General features: G+C 46.2%; 1 protein-coding gene across 1 annotated transcript; it reads left to right on the top strand.

The window, feature by feature from the left end:
• The first annotated feature begins 1,386 nt into the window (after positions 1 to 1,386).
• Positions 1,387 to 17,174, top strand: LHFPL7 (LHFPL tetraspan subfamily member 7). Its single transcript, XM_083158386.1, has 4 exons — positions 1,387 to 1,430; positions 7,566 to 7,819; positions 10,287 to 10,425; positions 16,573 to 17,174. Exons 2-4 carry the CDS (start codon positions 7,610 to 7,612, stop codon positions 16,830 to 16,832), a joined length of 609 nt encoding a protein of 202 aa, XP_083014512.1. The 5' UTR covers positions 1,387 to 1,430; positions 7,566 to 7,609; the 3' UTR covers positions 16,833 to 17,174.
• The last annotated feature ends 3,694 nt before the right edge of the window (positions 17,175 to 20,868 follow it).

The raw sequence follows: 20,868 nt of genomic DNA, 5'->3' as shown, positions 1-20,868 counted from the left end.
GCCAGGCAGAAGTGATAGCCTGACAGTGGCAGAGCCTGGCTGTATTCAGGTCCCGGCTATTTGAAATAATACCCTTTTCACACCAGAAAATGCATTCCCAGGTTGGCCCCTTTTACACCAGCCTAGTCCCTGCATTTTCTGGTGTGAGGGGGAGAGAAAACAACCCCTCCCCCCCTTTAACCAGTTATATCTTCGGAACCAACTGACCCATTTACATGAGACAAGTATCATATTGAAGAACTTTTGAGTGGGCTTTGAATGATTTTGGTCCAGTGAAACTGAAACGTTTGGTTCCAGAATAATCTGCCCTCAAAGAACATGAACAGCCATGAAATTACATTTCAAAAATAAAACAATTGGTTTATCCACAATATCTCTGGAACCGATTGACTGATATGGATCAGTTATATGGATGGTATCATATTGAAGGCCCAGCGATTTGGAATTGAATGAGATCAACCACAAGCTTCTGTGATGCCAGGGGAGGAACTGGCAGCCATCGGAACCGGGTGTGGGTCGGAATTAACGGTCCCATATTATCCTATGGGGAAAAACGTTACAGGTTTGCCAGGCGATATCTCCGGTTCCCAGGGGGCTAGAGACACGGGGCTGGGCTCGTTGGAAAGCCCTGGTCCTCAGCTACAAAAATAATGACAGGGGGCACGTGCCCGGGTGCCCCCCCCTGAATCCGCTAATGCCCATAAAGGCCACTCCCCTTTCAGGAGCAAGCGGTGGTGCCGTGTGCAGTAGTCCCACTTCATGTGCTTAAAAAGATGGGAGGTATGGTGATTGTACAGTATGTTAACAATATGCACCTGCAGATACAATTGATCATTGTATCAGCTGTCACAGTTAAAGAGGTGTAAACATCAAATAATAGGGAGGGGAAAGAGGGGCAGGGAAAGCCACGATTCTTTTTGAAATCCTTTTTATCAGAGCAAACACTTGAAGGTCATTTTCCTCTGTAACAGAAAAGCTAATGGAAAATAGAAAAGTCAACAATGATAAATCAGGAACATAAGAACACTGTTTCTGGGATCAGATGTATTGAGGCATTGTTGTGAATGATACAGAGATGTACGTTGGGTGTGGAGAATTGCAGAGACAAAGCATTGATCATTCTGTAAGTAATATATAATGTGCACAGTTTACTGTATTTGTATATACAATAAATCCATTTCAATATACAAATACCATAAGTATGACTTAACTCTACAGTATAGTCATTTTCAGCTTAATGATCCCTAATGTCATAGAACAGCTGTCACTTAGATATTTGTCAGGATGTCCTGAGTCAGCTTGTAATCATGTAATCTGTAACTTTGCTTTTGTATTTTAACTTTTTCATTTTTGTTTAGTTACCATACTGAACGTACCATACTGAACGTGGAAATAATCAATGCAAATGACAGTTGATGTAACATGTACAGGTAGATGCAGTATTTTCCAATGCTAATGCCATGTGTACAGCTGATAACACATAATATATCTTGCAAAAGATGCAGCAATTTCCCTTTAACTCCTGCATGTTCAAAAGACCAGTAAAAGTGACAAACGACCAGCGTTCCGCACATCAGCATTACAATAGAGCTCACAAACTGTTTGATTTACATGGTTTGTTGTTTAGAACCCATCGTTATCGTTGACATAGTCATCTTATGTGTACTTAGCTAAGCCCTCATTACCCAGCAGGCAAATTACCCAAACCCAAGAACTGCTAATGAAAGATCGAATTATTAACCCTTTGAGTGCCAACTGAATTTGTTGAAATAGGTGTGCAAAATGCCAAGAAACATTTTTATTCATCATAATGACCTGTAATGTCTACCTTAAGTAGGAAATATAAGGTTTTTTTACACAATATTTTTTACTTGGATTTATATAACAAATGAGAGGGACGCTGGCATTTTTAGTGGATATTTTGCGCATCTCTCACACAGATGTTGGCACTCAAAGGGTTAACAAATGAAAGCAGACTGGAGGATCATTGTGGGCAACTGTCCCTAATGTACATGGAGGGTCTCATGTGCTAAGGACATGGCTTACGAAAAGTCTTAATTAACATGAGCTTCAAATGGTTTTAAGATTTAGGTCAATTCATGTTGTTATCATGTGTACATCCTCTGCCCATCTGATCAGCTGCAAATCTCCTCCTCTGAATGGGTAGTTCAGCAAAGCATTGTACTTCTATGTATGTGTGTACCCTTCATTCCATCTACATAACACTGCCGGTTACTTACACCACCTGGCTGCATGCACAACCAAGTCAAGGTATTAATAGGAAAATATATATAATTAGGTGCAGCGTTATTTGTGCGTCTGCCCAGTTTTGCCTCTGTGGTTTGGGGGACAAAAAAAGACTAAACATGTAGAAGTGAAGCTGCCACAAACCCTGAAATACAGACAGACAGTGCTATCAGGCAATTGCGCTGCGCACAGCTTATGTAGCCACAGAAAGGAGTCTCCATCTTATGGGACATTTTACATATATTTATGTCACTTGTATGCTACCCCTACCTTTCCATTACTAGTAATAAGAGGTAAAATATATGCCTTTGTGACATTCCTCTTCCATGTAGAAGAGTGACAAAGATACTATAAAATAAATTACACTAGTTGATACAGTACACTGCGACTGATTCTGTGTCTGAAGTAGCCATGTCCATGTGTTTGTGTATAATGCCTCAGTAATGTCTGTGGCTGCATGTTGGTGACGGGCTGAGTTTGCAGCCGCTTCTGTGACATGTCCATAAAATGGTGCATTTCCTGTTTTCATGAATAGTCACTAGTCATCACCCAAGAATGCCCCATTCATTTCTGAAACTGCATCTCAATCAGCACTGCGACTGCCACCTCACATGTATGCACTTTTATTTTACCAACTGAGGCACACACTTCTATTTAATAATAGAAGTTAACTTATGTATGAAGTATTTGACATTAATCAAGGGTGCTTCTATAAGTAAGGTAACAAGAACACTCCCGTGTGTAATGTTCCATCCGAATTTTTAAACCAGAACAGGTAGACAACTGCTTCCATTCATATCTGTTAGATTGCACCTCGTATCAGTCATGCTGTCTCAAAATCAGTTGGAACTTGTAAGGCTGGCAGAAGCAGAAATCTTATCATACTGCGTTCCTCCAAGTGCACAACAGTAGCTGAAATGAATTGCCAACTTCTTAAGATGTGGTGACAATGTCATGAAAACAGGTTTGGGTTTGATGCCCTGTCTTTGATAAATTAAACTGAAAATGGTTTCTGTGACATGGGGGGAAATTTACCAAAATGGATTCGTAAAAAATAGGTGTATTCGTAGGCATAAATACACCTATTTTTTACACATTTGTATTTTCGGGATTTACAATCCCGAAAATACAACAATTCGTATTCCTAATGATGGGACATTCGTATTTGTTTTTACAAATACGAATGTCTACACCATCGATAGGATACGACAGAAATCACCATTCAAAAAAATGGTGGTTCCTGATGTACTAAGCAGCCGTACTGATAATACGGCTGCTAATTGGTGTAAAACAGCCACCAAAATACGACAGGAAAATACACCTTGATGTTCCTGTCGTATTTGGCAGAAGCCTGCACGGATCAGTCAGATCCGTGCAGGCTGCAGTGTAAAAAAATAGAAAAATTTAAAAAAATAAAAAAAAAATAAAGAAAAACGGCGTGGGGTCCCCCCCACAGCTGAAACCAGCACCAGGCTGAAAGAGCTGGTAATTAAAAATCAGGGAACCCGACAAATAGGGGTTCCCCGATTTTTAACAACCAGCCCCAGGCTCCAGGTCCGGGGCTGGTTTCCAAAATACGGGGGACAAAATGACTAGGGGTCCCCCGTATTTTAAGAACCAGCCCCAGGCCAAACCAGCCAGCAGGGTAATGTCACAGCCGGGGGACACTTATGATATAAGGTCCCGCGGCCAAAACATTAACCCCCTGACCGGTCAGCCTGGCCAGGGGCCCTGGGGGAGTGGAGACCCCCCAATGAAGGGATCCCCCCCCTCCAGGACTTACCTGACCAGGCTGAAGCCTGGTGCTGTCCCCGGTGACCCTGGGCTGTGGTCACCGGGCTGATGGAATGGTGTAAAAAAAAGAATAAACTATTGTTTAATACTGGTGAACTATGAGTCCCAGCAAGCCTCCCCCGCAAGCTGGGACTTGGAGAACCACAAGTCCCAGCCTGCGGGGCATTAATGGGCCCGCTGGCACTTGTAGTTCCACAGTATTAAAAATAGTAAAATAAAACACACTGACACACACTGAAAATAAAACTTTAATACATCCAAAGCCCATACATACTAAAACTTATCTATCTTCATCCCGTGGGTAGCCATGGTCCTGATGTCCTGGTCTTCTGGTCCTGTGTCGTCTTCTGGCTCCATGTCGACCGTCGCTGTCCATGTCGACGTCGCTGTCCGGGTCCGACGAAATCCATGGTGGAAGCTGTGGAAGGAAACCATACTCACCTGTCCCAGGGCAACGTAGTCCAGGGAAGGGGTCTTTGCAAAAAAACAAACCGAGAACGCGAACCAGACCGAACAGCTGAGCCGCACGGTACTCTGTGTACATCGTGCGACTCCGCCCCCGAATTCCGCTATTGGCCGCCTTGCGGCCTAGCGGCTCTGATTGGCCGCTAGGCCGCAAGGCGGCCAATAGCGGCATTCGGGGGTGGAGCCGCACGATGTACACAAACACCGTGCGGCTCAGCTGTTCGGTCTGGTTCGCGTTCTCAGTTTGTTTTTTTGCAAAGACCCCTTCCCTGGACTACGTCGCCCTGGGACAGGTGAGTATAGTTTCCTTCCACAGCTTCCACCATGGATTTCGTCGGACCCGGACACCGACGTCGACATGGACAGCGACGGTCGACATGGAGCCAGAAGATGACACAGGACCAGAAGACCAGGACATTAGGACCAGGGCTACCTACGGGATGAAGATAGGTAAGTATTAGTATGTATGGGCTTTGGATGTATTAAAGTTTTATTTTAAGTGTGTGTCAGTGTTTTATTTTACTATTTTTAATACTGTGGAACTACAAGTGCCAGCGGGCCCTTTAATGCCCTGCAGGCTGGGACTTGTGGTTCTCCAAGTCCCAGCTTGCGGGGGAGGCTTGCTGGGACTCATAGTTCACCAGTATTAAACAATAGTTTATTCTTTTTTTTACACCATTCCATCAGCCCGGTGACCACAGCCCAGGGTCACCGGGGACAGCACCAGGCTTCAGCCTGGCCAGGTAAGTCCTGGAGGGGGGGGACCCCTTCATTGGGGGGGTCCCCACTCCCCCAGGGCCCCTGGCCAGGCTGACCGGTCAGGGGGTTAATGTTTTGGCCGCGGGACCTTATATAATAAGTGTCACCCGGCTGTGACATTACCCTGCTGGCTGGTTTGGCCTGGGGTAGGTTCTTAAAATACGGGGGACCCCTAGTCATTTTGTCCCCTGTATTTTGGGAACCAGCCCCGGACCTGGAGCCTGGGGCTGGTTGTTAAAAATCAGGGAACCCCTATTTGTCAGGTTCCCTGATTTTTAATTACCGTCCCCGGCTCTTTCAGCCTGGTGCTGGTTACAGCTGTGGGGGGGACCCCACGCTGTTTTTATTTTATTTATTTTTTCTATTTTTTTTTACACCTTGCAGTCTGCACGGATTTGACTGATCCGTGCAGACTGTCTGTACGAATTCGTATTAGCAGCCGTATATATGGCCAGCTAATACGAATGGTTACACCATCGGAGGGTTACAAAGCAGTCGTATCTGACTGCTTTGTACATTTCCCTCCGGAACACGACTTTGCATGCGACTGAAACAGTCGTATGCAGTCGTAGGGGAAATACTAATCCGAAAAACTAGGTTTTTCATATTGGTAAATTTCCCCCATGATGTTATCACTGTACTCCTCCACAAGTTGCTCACAATTTCAGCTGCTGATCACAATGTCTGACTGTGTTTCTGCCAGCCTGCCATCTTACAGCTGATGTTGGGACAGTATCCTTACATTGTATAAAGCAAAGTCATTTCTGTCTGTCTGTCCATGGGAGAATGGGAAATAGTGAGAGACAGGAGAGAGGAGGAATGGGTGCCGGACAGTTTCCCGACAGTCGGGATCCCGACAGTCATTACCCCGACATCAGGATCCCAACAGTCAAAACCCTGACACTCGGGGGCCTGACCTCCACCGGCTATTCTCCCTCGTGGGGGTCCAAGACCCCCATAGAGGGAGAATAGGTGTTGAGCCCGCAAGGGGCTTTGTTGCGCTCGCCCCGCTGTCTGAGTCCAGCCAGTCGGGATCCCGACTGTCGGGACCATATACCACACCCGGAGGAATAGTGTGAGACAAGAGAGAGGAGGAATACTGGGAGACAGGAGAGCAGGATGAATAGGGATGTGGAGCATCCGCTGAGCATTCTGAGATGCCAAGGCCACTGTCTCAGGTGCTGTAGCCAGCTAGGTGACATCTTGCAGTGCCAGTGTACTTGTTGGACTACCCCATCACAGCTGCTGTAATTTCAGTGGGCAGGGGAGGGCAAACAAATGTGCACACACACAGTGACAGATACAAACACACTGTACATGGCAAGGGACCTGTCATGCCCTTAACTGAAACCTATATAATGCTGAAGCTTCACAGTCAGGAAGGACAACGTGCAGCAGCCTGGGCAGGGAGAGTGTAGAGTGGAGTCCCCAGCCCAGGCATACCAGTGCCGAGCACATACCATCAGCTCTCTCTGCTTACAACAGCAATTTGGCTTTGGCTGCTGCGGCCGGAGCTCTGTTCTGAGAGCTGACACGGCACCTGACTGCTGTCGTTGATCCCTGGGGCTAGCTGGAATCATCGGAATCATCAGCAATGAAAGGGCCCACAGCGGTGGACATTATTAAGAATACCAGGATGGGATTCTTAAGTAATGTCCTGGGGCACGGGCCTTGGTTCAATGCACTGGCTGCACCGGCTGTAGTTCCACCCCTGTATCCCATGTAAATCTCCAGGGAGCTGTGGGGGCAGAAGCAAATCACAGGCTTTCACAGGGTGGGATTTCACTGTAGCAGGGCGGCGAAAACCTGATTGCCGGGCTCTGCAAATTAGCAGCCATGGGTGGGATTAGGTCTGAATCAGGCCCACACCCATACTTCTAAATAAAATTAAAGTCCCATACATACTGGATGGCCCTCTGGACCACCAACGTAGTGAACGATAATGGTGGTCCTTTGGGTGGGCGATACTGTGCATACACACTGAGCAATATCATTGACGATATCAGTGACATCACCGGGACCCACTGAACATGTGGGTCAATGGCTACATATCCAAAATTGATCTGCATGTCACCACGATGGGGGGGGGGGGGGGCCTTAACGATGCATGTAAGCGAGTATTGTTAACAGTATTGAGTATCCAACACTACCCATTTTTTAAGATATCGTTTCGAGGGCCCTTCAGATTGGGTAGTGTGTATTGGGCTTAATTCTTTATATTGGGAATATATTATTGCATGGGGTTTAATTCTTTATATTGGAAATATATTATTAAATCTATTGTACTTTGTATTTTGCAGGCTATGAAGAACAGTATCATACAGTATTTTGATCCACTGTCCTGATGGTGTCATGTATGGGATCTCTCTGGGCAGCCCTTTCCTTCATCTTAGCCCTCATCTTAGGATTCAGCCTGATGTCTTCTGCTTGGTTTAAAAATGACAACACATCCTTTGGTATTTTTGTTCAGTGCAGCTGGCAAACTCGGTCTCTGTGTAATCAGACCTGCATTGTTTTCAGGACCATGGAGGAAATCCCTGATCTATATTGGAAGGTAAACAGAAATACAAATAAATCAATTATGCCACAACATACTATGCAGCTAAATTGCTTTTAAACTCACCTTGAACAGTGTTTCTCATATCTCTCTTGTATACAGTATGTCTGTTTTTTAGGATGCACAAAAGCATACCTCCCAACTTTACAGCTACGGGAGGAGGGATGCTCTTGTGCGGCCAAAATTGTGGGGGTGTGGCCTATACCCGCAACGCTCCCGCTAAGCTATGTCCCTGTTTTTGCCGCTGTGGGGTCATGCCCAGAGTCTCTATGAGCTGCTAGCTATGCCCCAAGCCCCTCTGGCTGCATGCGCACAGTGTCTATTCACAGGGGACTGGGAGACTCCCAACTACTCCGCCCCCCCCCTCCCCAAATTGGGAACATCCACAAAAAAATGGGACGGCCCTGCATAAAAACGGGACAGTTGGGAGGTATGCAATAGAGCAGCAAAGAACGTTATGTTGAACATGTACTTGCAGTTCTCTACATGTAACTATTACATACAGTAGTTGTATGTACAGATGCAGTAGGTGTAGTGACCCCCTGAAAATGCATCCTTGTTACAGCAGGCCATGTCCATAGTGTGATATTAGTGTATTAGAATGCTTAATATTTGTAGACACTCCCTTACTAATATGTGTAAGCCTGAATCTTCGGTGATGGTCCCTAGGACCAGGGGAATGCTGGGAGGTGGGTGGTCCTGAGGCAGTGTGTCTGGAGGTGGATGGAATAACACAGCACAGCAGTGAACTCACATGTCTCTGTGTCCTTATGACTGGATTTACAAATATATGAACAAAACCATACCCTCCAACAGTACCGTTTTTTTACGGTCTGTACCGGCAAATTAAACATGTACCGAATGTACCGAATTGAGAGCCGGGCAGCGCACAGACCGCTGTGAACGGTCTGTGCGCTGCCCGGCTGGATCTAGTAACGTTTCTGCCCACTGCCTACACTCAATGCAGCGGCAGCATACGTCTCTCGCTGCGCTGGTATCAAGGCATTTCTCCCTAGTCTGGAGTGGACGGCCGCGAGCCAATAGGAGCTTGCGGTCTAGCAGCCGCTCATGATTGGCTGCCTGACCGGGACCTCCTATTGGCTTGCGGCCGCCTAGCGGGAGAATTGAAAATAGTGAGGGACGAGGATGCTGCCGCTGCTTACACTATACAGCCGGGCATCGCACAGACTGCTCTCGGCTGTCATTTTATTAAATTGTGTGCGTCCGGCGGCTCCCCCTTGACAAAGAGCAATTCCCTCCCCCTGCTGCCGCTGCTTTTTGACTATACAGCCGGGCAGCGCAGAGACTGCTCTCTCTGCCCGGCTGTCATTTTATTAAATTGTGTGCGTCCGGCGGCTCCCCCTTGACAACAAGCAATTCCCCCGCTTGACAACAGCATTTTCTCCCCCCTTGGCAACGAGCAATTCCCCCACCCTTTGCAATCAGCATTTAATTCCCCCTTGGCAACATGCCATGCACTCCCTCTTGGCAACAAGCATGAAGCCAAAGCCTCCTTGGCATCAAACATGAAGCCCATGGCATCAAGAAAGAACCCTCTAGCAATGAGCATGTAGGTAAGCAGCATTTATGTGCATTTATTACATAATATGTAATGGGCATTTTGGTTTGTTATTTAGTATGTAATAGGCGTAATAGGCATCATGATGTGTGGCACAATGTGTAATGGGCATTACGGTGTGTGGCCTTATGTGTAATTGGCATTACAGCGTTTACTAAAATGTGTAACGGGCATTACGATGTGTCGTGTAATGACACGCCCCTTTTGTGTGATGTCACGCCCCCTTTCATGTGGCCACGCCCCCTTTCTTAATGTGTACCAATTTCTGCCCTTCAAATGTTGGAGGGTATGCAAAACACATACTGTAGATACTGATGTATCATCATATATCTAGTAGGACTCTCGCTAGCAATGAGCTCCAGGATTTTGGCGCTGAATGTGCAGGAGCGCAGCCACATAGCAGGTACACATCAGACAATGTGTCCCATATGTCGGTCCAATCCATAGGATCAGATGACCTATCAGGGAAATTTACTAAGATCTTGAAATACGGCCGACGTCGGTACATTACTGGCATGGGGATGCCTGCTTGGAACAAAGCAGACCGATCTTCGCTGGAGGCCTTGATGAGTATAATTTCCTTCCACAGTTACCCAAACGGATACTACTGGAGAAGGGGACTGACCTGTGGTAGACCCTATAGGTGAGTATATTGTATGTGTGATTGTAGTGTGAAATAAGGTTCTACTTTACTGGTGTGTGTGTGTGTGTGTGTGTGTGTATTATTTAGCTATTTCCATTGTTGTAGACCACATTTATCTAACACATAAATAGATAAGATGGAAGCATTCGAAACAGGATCTATTCAGTTATTGCATCATGTCTGCTATCATATTATGCAGGTGACCGACACACTTTACAGGTTGATACCTCTCTTCCCTTTAGATCGCAGCTGTGGTACTATTTGCGGGATGGCTGCTGATGAGTTTTGGAGCTTTACTGGTTTTGTCATGGACTATTATACCAGCAGGGCTGTGTCAGAGGAGGGTGTGTTCTCCAGCCAGATATACACAGATCACTGCAGGTATTGACACCCAACATTTACTTTCTATACCTTTATGTCAGAAAAGAATGTGAAGAATACTGACAATACTAAAGTAGTAGGAAGTAGGCATTAGATGTGATATTTACATTGTATCCAGTGCACTTTTGGGGTATTTTTACAAAAGTGAAGATTTTGCCATAGCGGCCAATCATATTATGGCTATTATCGTCTAGAAGGTGCTAGATCAGGGCTGGGCAACACCGGCCCTCCAGATGTTGATGAACTACACATCCCAGCATGCCTTGCATCAGTTTCAGCATGGCCACATAGCAAAACTAATGCAAAGCATCCTGGGATGTGTAGTTCATTAACATCTGGAGGGCCGGTGTTGCCCAACCCTGTGCTAGATGAAGTATAATGTGATTGGTTATTATGGAAAACACCTCATTTGAAAATTCGTTTACTTGCATTAACAATGGCCATATTGTACAAATATGACTAAGGGGCCCATTTACCATGATCGCATTTTCAATGCGATCTGGGCAGAATATTACCGCCCAGGATCGCATTGTAAAATGCAATCATACCGGCGGGATGTATCAAATTTGAGGGCGCAGGGACAGGGCTGCACATGCTGAATATGCGTTGACCCCTGCCGCCGGCCAGGGCAGTGCGTTGTGTAGCCCATAGACTACAATGGGCTATCACCATCTCAGAGTGGCGATAGCCCAGGGATGCGAAGCCGGGCTGGCCGATATTGATACATCGGGCAGCTTCACATCCCCCATAGAAACCTATGGGAGATGTGGCCGGTGGCGGTGCAGGGGGGTCCCCCTTTGATACATTAGGGGTTACTTAATATTTGTGGCTATGATTGATAAATGGGTACCTTAGGCCCACATGACATTACTGAATAGGAATAAACTAACACTGATTTATCAAAGCATTAATTACTTAACTACTGTCAGCAATGCTTGCGTTACCTGGATCACCTAAACTGCAGCAGTAAATGCTAATTTTTACCTAGACACATGTTGCTATATCTGTTCATGCTGGGATGTAGTTGAAACGTGCAGACTCTGCGTCACTCAGCCATATTTGGCTATGGGAGTAATTCAGAGTCAATCGATGCTCTGCAAAATTCTGCCCTGTGCAAGGCTGCAAATGCCTATCTAAAATCACGCTGATCACACTCACCATCGAATGCTTTACCCAGTGAGTGCAGTCGGTGCATAACCCAGGACGTACTTTGCCTGTGTGATAAAGGCTGATCAAGGCTGGAGCCGACGGCTCACTCCCTCCCTGAAAATGCCTGGGCACACCTGCCTTTTTCCTGACACTCCCAAAAATTAGCCAGTTACCACCCCAAAATGCCAACTCCCTGTCAATCAACTTGCGAATGGCTTGGGATCAGAAAAGATGCTGGATTTTGGCGCTGAATGGCCTGGGGCATTCGCGCTACGATAGACATGCAGGGCTGCGATCAGATCTGAATAACCCCAAATATTATAACCTTACACCTATATTATATCTTTCACCTGATTTTAACTTTAGAGTCAGAAGAGACATTTGCAATTTGTATTAAATAATGCATATGGTTATATTTTTATATTTAACTTTTAATTTAAGCACTGCGTAGGTTCCTGATGCAGAAGATCACCATCAGTTGTTTTTGATCCTGAGGTGAAGCATGCACAAGAGATATGAAAATGTATTTTTTACATTAAGGGGATATTTATTAAACTTTCTGACCAATACCCACATGCAGATGATGATAGCCATTGTAGCCTAAAGGCTACACACTACAACATTTATAGGGAAAGGGATCTGCAGGATCCCTCCCGGCAATGGCTGCTGGTACTTGCATGGTCTGATGCAGGGCTAGCTCCGGTGTACACATTGCAGAGATGGGTTACTATTTGTGCATTTGTCCCTGTTCTTGCATTTGTTTTATAATACTGGTTGATTTATATTTTACATGAACTGATAATAAATAGGTCTCTAAAAAACAACTCTGCGTCAAGCCCAATTTTTTTATTTATTTATAGTATTACAAGGTACTGTACATACTTCTCAGGTACAAAGAAAAGAACAAGTAATGTATTAGTAATTACAACACATTCAAAATGATACCAACAATATAACATACCTTCCAATTGTCCTGCTTTAAGCCCCATACACACAAAGCGACTGCAGCCCGTGCTAATCGATGTGCTGTTTGACATGCTGAAGCATGGATTGCTCAGCACACAGCACTGCACATGCTGCTTGCTTAGCAGGGTTTTTGCCTATTGTTAATAGGCAAAACCCTGCGATCTCTGCGGGCGATAGCGACACGCGGGACCACGCATCACCGTCGCTCTGGGCCATCTGACGAAAAAAGTCCAAATCTGAGCTCCCTCAGATCAGATGTGCGGCTGAGTCTCAGATCCATCTGATGAAAAAAATCCTTGGTGCTTCACCAAAGATCCATCTGATCTGAAACTGTCAGGTGTTTATCATCGAATTTGAATCTGAAGTGAATAGAGAGAAAAATGAGTCCATGGTCAGATCAGAGGCAGTACGGATGGTGTAATGGTTAGCATTACTGCCTCACAGTGCTGAGGCCATGGGTTCAATTCCCACCATGGCTCTAACTGTGCGGAGTTTGTATATTCTCCCCATACTTGTTTGGGTTTCATCCGGGCAGCGGAAACCCGCAAACCCCCCCAATCCCCCGCAGACTTACCTATCTCGCTGTTCCCGGCGGCTCCGTTCTTCTGCGAGGACCACCACAAAATGGCCGCCCCCATATAGCACACAGTTCTCTGAAACGGTCTGCTGTATGGGGGCGGCCATTTTGTGGTGGTCCTCAGCAGAAGAACGGAGCCGCCGGGACCAGCACGATAGGTAAGGCTATGGGGGGTTTGCATGGGCGGCGGGGCGGGGGGGGTAGGGGTGCTTGGAGGGGCGGCGGGGGGGCGCCCCCCCCCCTAACGGCGGGGGGGGGGGGGGGGGGGGGCGCCCAAATCGTAGCTACGCCACTGCATCCGTGTACTCCTGTTTCCTACCACAATCCAAAAATATACTGGTAGGATAATTGGCTCCCAACAAAATTAACCCTAGAATGTCTGTGTGTGCGTGTATATGTGGTAGGGAATATAGACTGTAAGCTCCACTGGGGCAGGGACTAATATTCTCTGTAAAGCACTGAGAAATATGCATGTGTTATATAATAAACTGTTAATAATAATAATTAATCAATCAGATAACTGAGATAGTTCAAGGAAAATATAAAGAGATTTGCAGTTTCGGATATGTGAACGTAATGGATAGGGGGGCTTAAGCGATCTAGTCAGATTGCTTAGAAATAGGGTTAAAATTGCCACGTGTGTATGACCCTTTAGGCAGGACAGATTGCCATTTGGGAAAAAAATGTACCAAAAACATACTTTGTGGGTATTTTCTTAAAATATAATGTATATAGTATAAACTGTCAAGGTAAAACAATATGTAAGTGACCTTAAGTGCTGTTTCACACTCTCGGCTAATGCTGGGCGGCGAAACACTGCACGGTCAAAAGCCAAGCCGTGCAGTACGCAGTAGTTAATAATGGACAGGATTGTACCCGGCCGTCCGCTTGCAGCCGGATATCACCACTTGAAAGGACGGCTGTCGGGCTGTGGCCATACGACCATTGTAAACTTCAGTGTACGGCACGGCTTCTTGACCACCCTAAGGGGAATGTCTGCTTAATCTATGCAAGGGGATGCAGTTAAGATCCCGGCGTTCAGAATCCCGACGCCGGAATCCCGACCGCCGAAATGCCGACACATTCTCCCTCCGTGGGTGTCCACGACACCCCTGGAGGGAGAATAAATTAGTGTGCCGAGCGTAGCGAGGCACCGGGCCCGCTGCGTGGCGAGCGCAGCGAGCCCGCAAGGTGGGGCGATCCACGTCCCCCCCTTGTCGGCATTTCGGCTGTCGGGATTCCGGCGTCGGGATTCTGAACGCCGGGATCCCGACCGCCGGGATTCAATACTGAATCCCTATGCAAGTACCTGATCAATCAGCATTACCTGAATCCAACAGGCTAGTCAGGTGGGTGAGACAGGTGTGGGAGAAGTCTTGGAGATGGGAGTGAGTGTAGGCCCACAGAGAGGAGGGGTGCTGTGTGTCAGAGACAATATGCAAAGGGAAAAAGGTGTATTATTTAATTACAAGGTCGGAGATGTATAAAGAGAAGGAGTTGGATGGGGCAGTAAAATATGTGTTAGAGGCAGGGCCGTCTTGACAGCATTGTAGGCCCTGGGCAAGGCAATGCACTGGGGTTACTAAACAATCACGGGAGAAAAAACAGGATAAAATATCATTCTACCGTACAATGAATGGCTGATTGGAGAAAAGCTCCAGCCATCCACCAATCAGCATGCAGATAGCCATTCACTGTCTGGCTGCAGGCTGGGAGTGAGATAGAGAATGCTGCCTTACCCCCCTGATTGTGTGACCACCACCCATCCCTGCTCGAAGGCCCCCAGAATTGTGGGGCAATGTGCACTTACGATAAAGATGTCTCAGGTCAGAGAGAGGGACAGAGGCAGATTTCAGAAATGACATGGCAAAGGAAAAGATGGTGAATAGGTGCAATTCTGTAGGAGACAGGTCTAGCCTCCTGTAGCACTCTGTTTGGAGAAATGTTAGAAAGGCTGGGGATATCTGGGGATTTTGATTTATTTTATGGAAGAATATCAGCAGTGTGGATTGTGCAGTATCTGGATTTGGGGAAATGTCACCAGCACCCAGGTGATAGGGGTGTGTGTGAGATAATGGACAATGGAGGCAGATACTGTAAGTCGGTGAGAGGTTAGGTATAGTTAGTGTAAAGTAGGGATGTTTTAAGAGAGGAGGAGGCCCGTGTGCAGCCTCCTCTGTCCGGGCCCCCTACTCTCTGCTGGCATCAGCGCCATACTGTAGGAGTCACCCTACTGCGCATGCGCAGATCTTGTGAAAAATGGTGCAGTGGACATTTTTCCAGCAGACTCCGTAGCGGCAGCAGCGCGTTGCTGTAGGATCTGAGCACTAGAGCACTTGGACTCTACGGCACATGCGCAGATCTCCGGAAAAATGGTGCAGTGCCAATTTTCTGGGGATTTCAGCAGCACTGCAGCCAGCTATGTGGGACTCCGGAGGGTTAGTATTAAAAAAAATGAGTGTACCTAGGGCTATTTTTCAGTAGGCTCCAGCAGGAACTGAGGCCCTTATTCTAGTTCACTCTTTCTGACAAAATATTTCTTAGATGGACAAAATCATGTGCACTGCAGGTGAGGCAGGTGTTACTTGTGCAGAGATAATTAGATTTGGGTGGGGTTTTACACCTGCCTCAATGGAATGTAAAGTAATCCACGTCCGTTCGCCACACTTCGGGCTCGGTGGCTCGCCACACTATATAAAATCAACTCCACGCCGACGTGGATAGTGGGGGTATGAACTCATAGGAAAAATTAACTAATGCTGTGTACACACGGTACAATTTGACATTCGATTTTGACTATATAGTCAAAATCGAATCAGGATTGAATATACATCGTATTGTGATAGAACATGGTTTTAAGCTTTCTATCCCATGGTTTTAAGCTTTCTATCCCGATTTGTGCTCCCATTCAGCTGAAAACGCAAAATAGACAGTACAGCAATGACTATATAATGCAAAACGAATGTAGATAGCATGAATTGTATGTAAATAGTACAGAGTTAGCAAAGATTGCATAGCAATCGAATCTCACCACGAGTACACACCATAACACAACCAAGTTAACAATTTCACATACATTAAGGTCCATTGATAGAGGCAAAGGGACAGGGGGCATAGCCAGCAGCTCTCAGAGCACTGACAATGCCACCATAATGATGTGAGCATGAGGTGTGACTCGCAGGAGTGCCTTCCCCTTACCGGGAGCATGCCGTTTCGTGCCAAACAGGAACCCTGTGGCTCACCTTTTAAAAGTTAGAGGTATGCTTGGACCCAAAATTTTTCTTTTCCATTTTTAATTGAAGCAAGTGTTGGTAGATTAATCACCTTTGAATCGGGATCACATATAAAGGCAGCAGCACTTTGTTTTGCAAAGTTATCTTTATATTGCAATTGGTCCGGAATATTCCAGAGCCGCTTGTGGCTTATAATGTTGTCTCTCTGTTTACCATTTTCAGTTGCTGTAACAATCCTGGGTCTGCTCCTGTATCCTATCAGCCTGCGATGTACATTTGCAAAGCAGATCTGCGGCTCATCCTTTGAATACAAGAGCGGGGACTGTTCCCTTGGCTGGGGCTATATGATGGCCATTGTCACAGTCATGCTCTCTTGCTTCCTGCCCATCATTGGCTGTTACAATTTAAATGAAATGAAGACAAAAATATTAAGGTCCAAATTAGCCCAGCGTACATTGGCATGTGAGGATCACATGTACTAATGTTTTCATGTACAGCTGCAAGCGGATAATGCACCAGATTGGACAGAGGACAAGGATTAGAATCAGACACGTCCTGAAATTCATGGATTCATGTTGAACATATTTGCTTCCTTTTCTGTTTCCCCATTGTTTTAAATACTGTCGGTAATATTTATAAATGATCTTACACATATAATACATGTATGTATTGTGGTCCTGGTTTATAGCTATAAACACATATGCTGCCGCAACTGTGATCTCCTGGGCAAATATATGAAATTATCTCAGTCACCGGGATCTGTACTGAGCTGGACACTGGCATTGTCTGAGATCATGTGCTTGTGTACAAAAACGCAACTATTGGAAGCACATTATATTGGACCTTCTGTGTAACACCATGATCAGGCAGCATGGCCACAGAAGATAATACACGGACACATTGTAGCTGTGTAAAGAAAGCACTCGCAAGTTAAAATTAGGGATGCCAATCCCGGGGCATTTTTTCAATCCCGGATTTCGGGATTGAAAAATGCTCAATCCCGGGATTCTCGGGATCCCGGGATTGGCATCCGTAAAAGAAAAACATGCCCTGTCCACCCGTTTAATCGACATGGAAGGGGGGGAGTGGACATGGTCGGGCGGGCATCGACAAGGGGTGGGTGGGCGGGCATCGACATGGGGGGTGGGCGGGCATCGACATGGGGGGTGGGCGGGCATCGACATGGGCGGGCGGACAGAGCAGCGCTGCGGGGGGTGCCTGCTGCAGCCCTGCAGATTACCTTACATAGGCGGGCTGGAGTGGAGCACATAGCGCTGCGGACGGTGAAGCTTGCAGGAGGGGAGGTCAGTGCGGCCGGAAGCAGTCACCTGTGATAGGCTGCTGTGGCCTGCGCAGCGTGACAGTCAGAGGTCACGCTGCGCAGGCCGCACGCCGGGGTCGGGAACAGCCGGGCAGCTTCTGAGCGGGTGCTCAGAAGCTGCTCGGCATTAGACTGCGTGTGCGCAGTCTAATCCCGAAATCCCGGGATTGGATACTCCAATCCCGGGATTGAAATCCCGGACATTTTGGGGCCAAATCCCGGGATCCCGCCGATCCCGATCCCGGGATTGGCCACCCTAGTTAAAATGCATCGTTGGTGACTTGGTTTGAGTCACTACTCCTGTTACCTCAACCAATCGCCTTCTGCCTGTCACTTTGTAACTAAGGGTCTCATTCAGAGTCCTCTTACCCCCTTTCCCCATGTATCTTTATGACCCTCTATCACTACAATCTTCTGACCCTCTATCACTACAATCTTGAAATTATGCCTTGATCACAGTAATCAAGGCATAATTTCAAGATTGTAGTCCGGACCAGCCTTACAGCTCCTACCAGCGACCCTGCATGCCATCCAAAGGTCGCCTTGATTCCTTCCTTCATCAACATCTACCCTCATTGGCCATTTGGGACCTATACAACCTACTCCATTGATCCCTTTCCAGTGGACCGGTAATTTGTGCCATCTTGGGCCGACCGCTTAGACACATGGACTGTACCATCAGCATATGGGACTGATCTACCAGGAGTGGTAACTATTACACATTATCCAGTACTGTTTGGCAATAGGAAATAGGAACGGACTCTCCTTTAACTGCTGCTAGTGAGGAAGTGGAACCATCTGTTATTATCAAATTATCGTTTTAACATGTCATATTTGTTTTAGAAAATAATACATTTATTGTAAAGATCATCCAATTATTTAATTTCTCTTTTAAAAGGTACAGCACTGCTTTTCCTTTGTTCTTTTTATGTACTTACCTTACAGGAGTAACTAACCTGGTTTTTTAGCAGCTAGGAGATCACTCATCTCAAGCGCCCCTATAGTCCCAAACTTTTTTAGGTTGGTTCTAGTTCACCCCCTTTTTTTTGTGTTACTATCCCTACTGTGCCTTTGCACTCTCCTAAAGGCTGGTGGCTGCTTATCAGAAGTGAAACAAATGACCAAGAAATGGAAAATCAGGCGCAATGTATTAAATGATGAATTTAGTAAGTGTATGTATATATCTCTCTCAGTCCACAGCTTAAATGGCTGCTCCCAATTAACTAGAAGGCCTGAAATGCCTATCTAGAATTAAAGCAGAAAAGATAAATTAAAATAAAGAGAGCGCGCACTGTGTTGATCTATTAATTTTTACTCAATAAAAAATTATAAATATAATAAACAATACATAATGTTAAAAAATACACAATATTAAAAATGCATATGCAGATACAAATTGATATATAAGCAGCTGACTTGATATTAGCCTGAATATTTAAGAATAATGCCTCTGTTTAATACATGGATCCTTTGAAAAGTCAATCGCAACTTTGTGTGAGAGGATTGGAATTAGATTGATACAATTGCCTTAGTTCTTGTATAAAGACATAAATATTACCCCTTGTAGTCCTCGTCCTTGTGTGATGTTATAGAACTCGTTGAAGGAGTCCGCTACCACCGATAGTGCTCTGATGTTTGTTGAGCTGACACCGGGAGCAGACTCCGTGGCCGGGCGTTTGCTTGTCTGCTGCAACCAGCGTGGCTCCACGATGGAAAGGGGCTGGCGCTGGGAGCTGACAAGCCGCGAAGTTTACCGCTGACGACCAGCGTGGCCCCATCCGGGGCCACGCTGGTCGTCAGCGGTAAACTTCGCGGCTTGTCAGCTCCCAGCGCCAGCCCCTTTCCATCGTGGAGCCACGCTGGTTGCAGCAGACAAGCAAACGCCCGGCCACGGAGTCTGCTCCCGGTGTCAGCTCAACAAACATCAGAGCACTATCGGTGGTAGCGGACTCCTTCAACGAGTTCTATAACATCACACAAGGACGAGGACTACAAGGGGTAATATTTATGTCTTTATACAAGAACTAAGGCAATTGTATCAATCTAATTCCAATCCTCTCACACAAAGTTGCGATTGACTTTTCAAAGGATCCATGTATTAAACAGAGGCATTATTCTTAAATATTCAGGCTAATATCAAGTCAGCTGCTTATATATCAATTTGTATCTGCATATGCATTTTTAATATTGTGTATTTTTTAACATTATGTATTGTTTATTATATTTATAATTTTTTATTGAGTAAAAATTAATAGATCAACACAGTGCGCGCTCTCTTTATTTTAATTTAGCTTATCAGAAGTAGCATGGAGAATAATCTATGAAAAAAAATAGCTGAGCAGTAATGATTTTAGTGAAGAAGTATAAAAAAAAAATCTGTCTGTGTGCTGGGACGATTGATGATTGAACAAGCGTAGCCAGCCAGTGTGAGAATATATAAGAAGCTTGCCCATAGTAAATGCACAGTGCTGCAAAATAGTGCAGCACTGTGTAAGGGGAGAACCATCGGGTCTACTGCTACCATCAATGGTGGAAAGCCATTTGGATCTTCACCATTGATGGTAACACTAGATGACCTCGGCTGGAAAACATAGATGGTCAATGGCCATCACTAACTCACTTATTCTGTACCTTGAGTCAGTAAGTACCACTGTTTATTTATCCTTATTCTGTGACCAGTGATGCTGATGGCAGAGTCTTGACTGCCAGCATCCCAATATTGAGTATGCTGGGAAGGGTAAGGGTTAAGCCATGAGGAGTGGGCGTAATGAGTGTTAGCTTTATGCACTAGGGGGTGGGTTAGGGAGTGGGGTAAAGATTAGGGTTAGTCTGCAGGGAGCGAGACTTAGGGGGGTATTCAAACACAGTCGTGCTCCCGCAGCCATCTCCCGACGGGGGAGATGGCTGCGGGGCCCTATTCAATGCTGTCTTCCCCGACAGCATTGAACAGGGTTTCACCGCAGAACGAGCCCGACAGCATAAGCTGTCGGGCTCGTTCTGCCGAGAAAAGCCGGAAATAGGCGAGCTCCTGGCCGGAGCTCGTCTATTTCCGTCATCAACTCGCGGCCACGCCCCCTTCTCGCCGCTCGGCAGCCGGGACATTGAATCCCGACCGCCGAGCTCCAGTCGAGCCAAGCGAGAACGGGACAGGGGCACGGCTGTCGAGCTTGCTCGACAGCCGTTCCCCTGACATTGAA

Source organism: Crinia signifera, chromosome 1 (assembly GCF_055691185.1).
Source record: "Crinia signifera chromosome 1, ASM5569118v1, whole genome shotgun sequence".
Classification (NCBI taxonomy): Eukaryota; Metazoa; Chordata; class Amphibia; order Anura; family Myobatrachidae; genus Crinia; species Crinia signifera.
Note: the sequence above shows the minus strand (reverse complement) of the source record. Positions and strands in the feature narration are given on the sequence as shown.

What these genes read in the sequence shown, in the direction of transcription:
- LHFPL7 (XM_083158386.1), top strand. Translation starts at nt 7,610, where the DNA reads ATGGTGTCATGTATGGGATCTCTCTGGGCAGCCCTTTCCTTCATCTTA. An exon ending in TCCCTGATCTATATTGGAAG is followed by an intron (nt 7,820 to 10,286) that starts GTAAACAGAAAT and finishes TCTTCCCTTTAG; the next exon opens with ATCGCAGCTGTGGTACTATT. An exon ending in ATATACACAGATCACTGCAG is followed by an intron (nt 10,426 to 16,572) that starts GTATTGACACCC and finishes TACCATTTTCAG; the next exon opens with TTGCTGTAACAATCCTGGGT.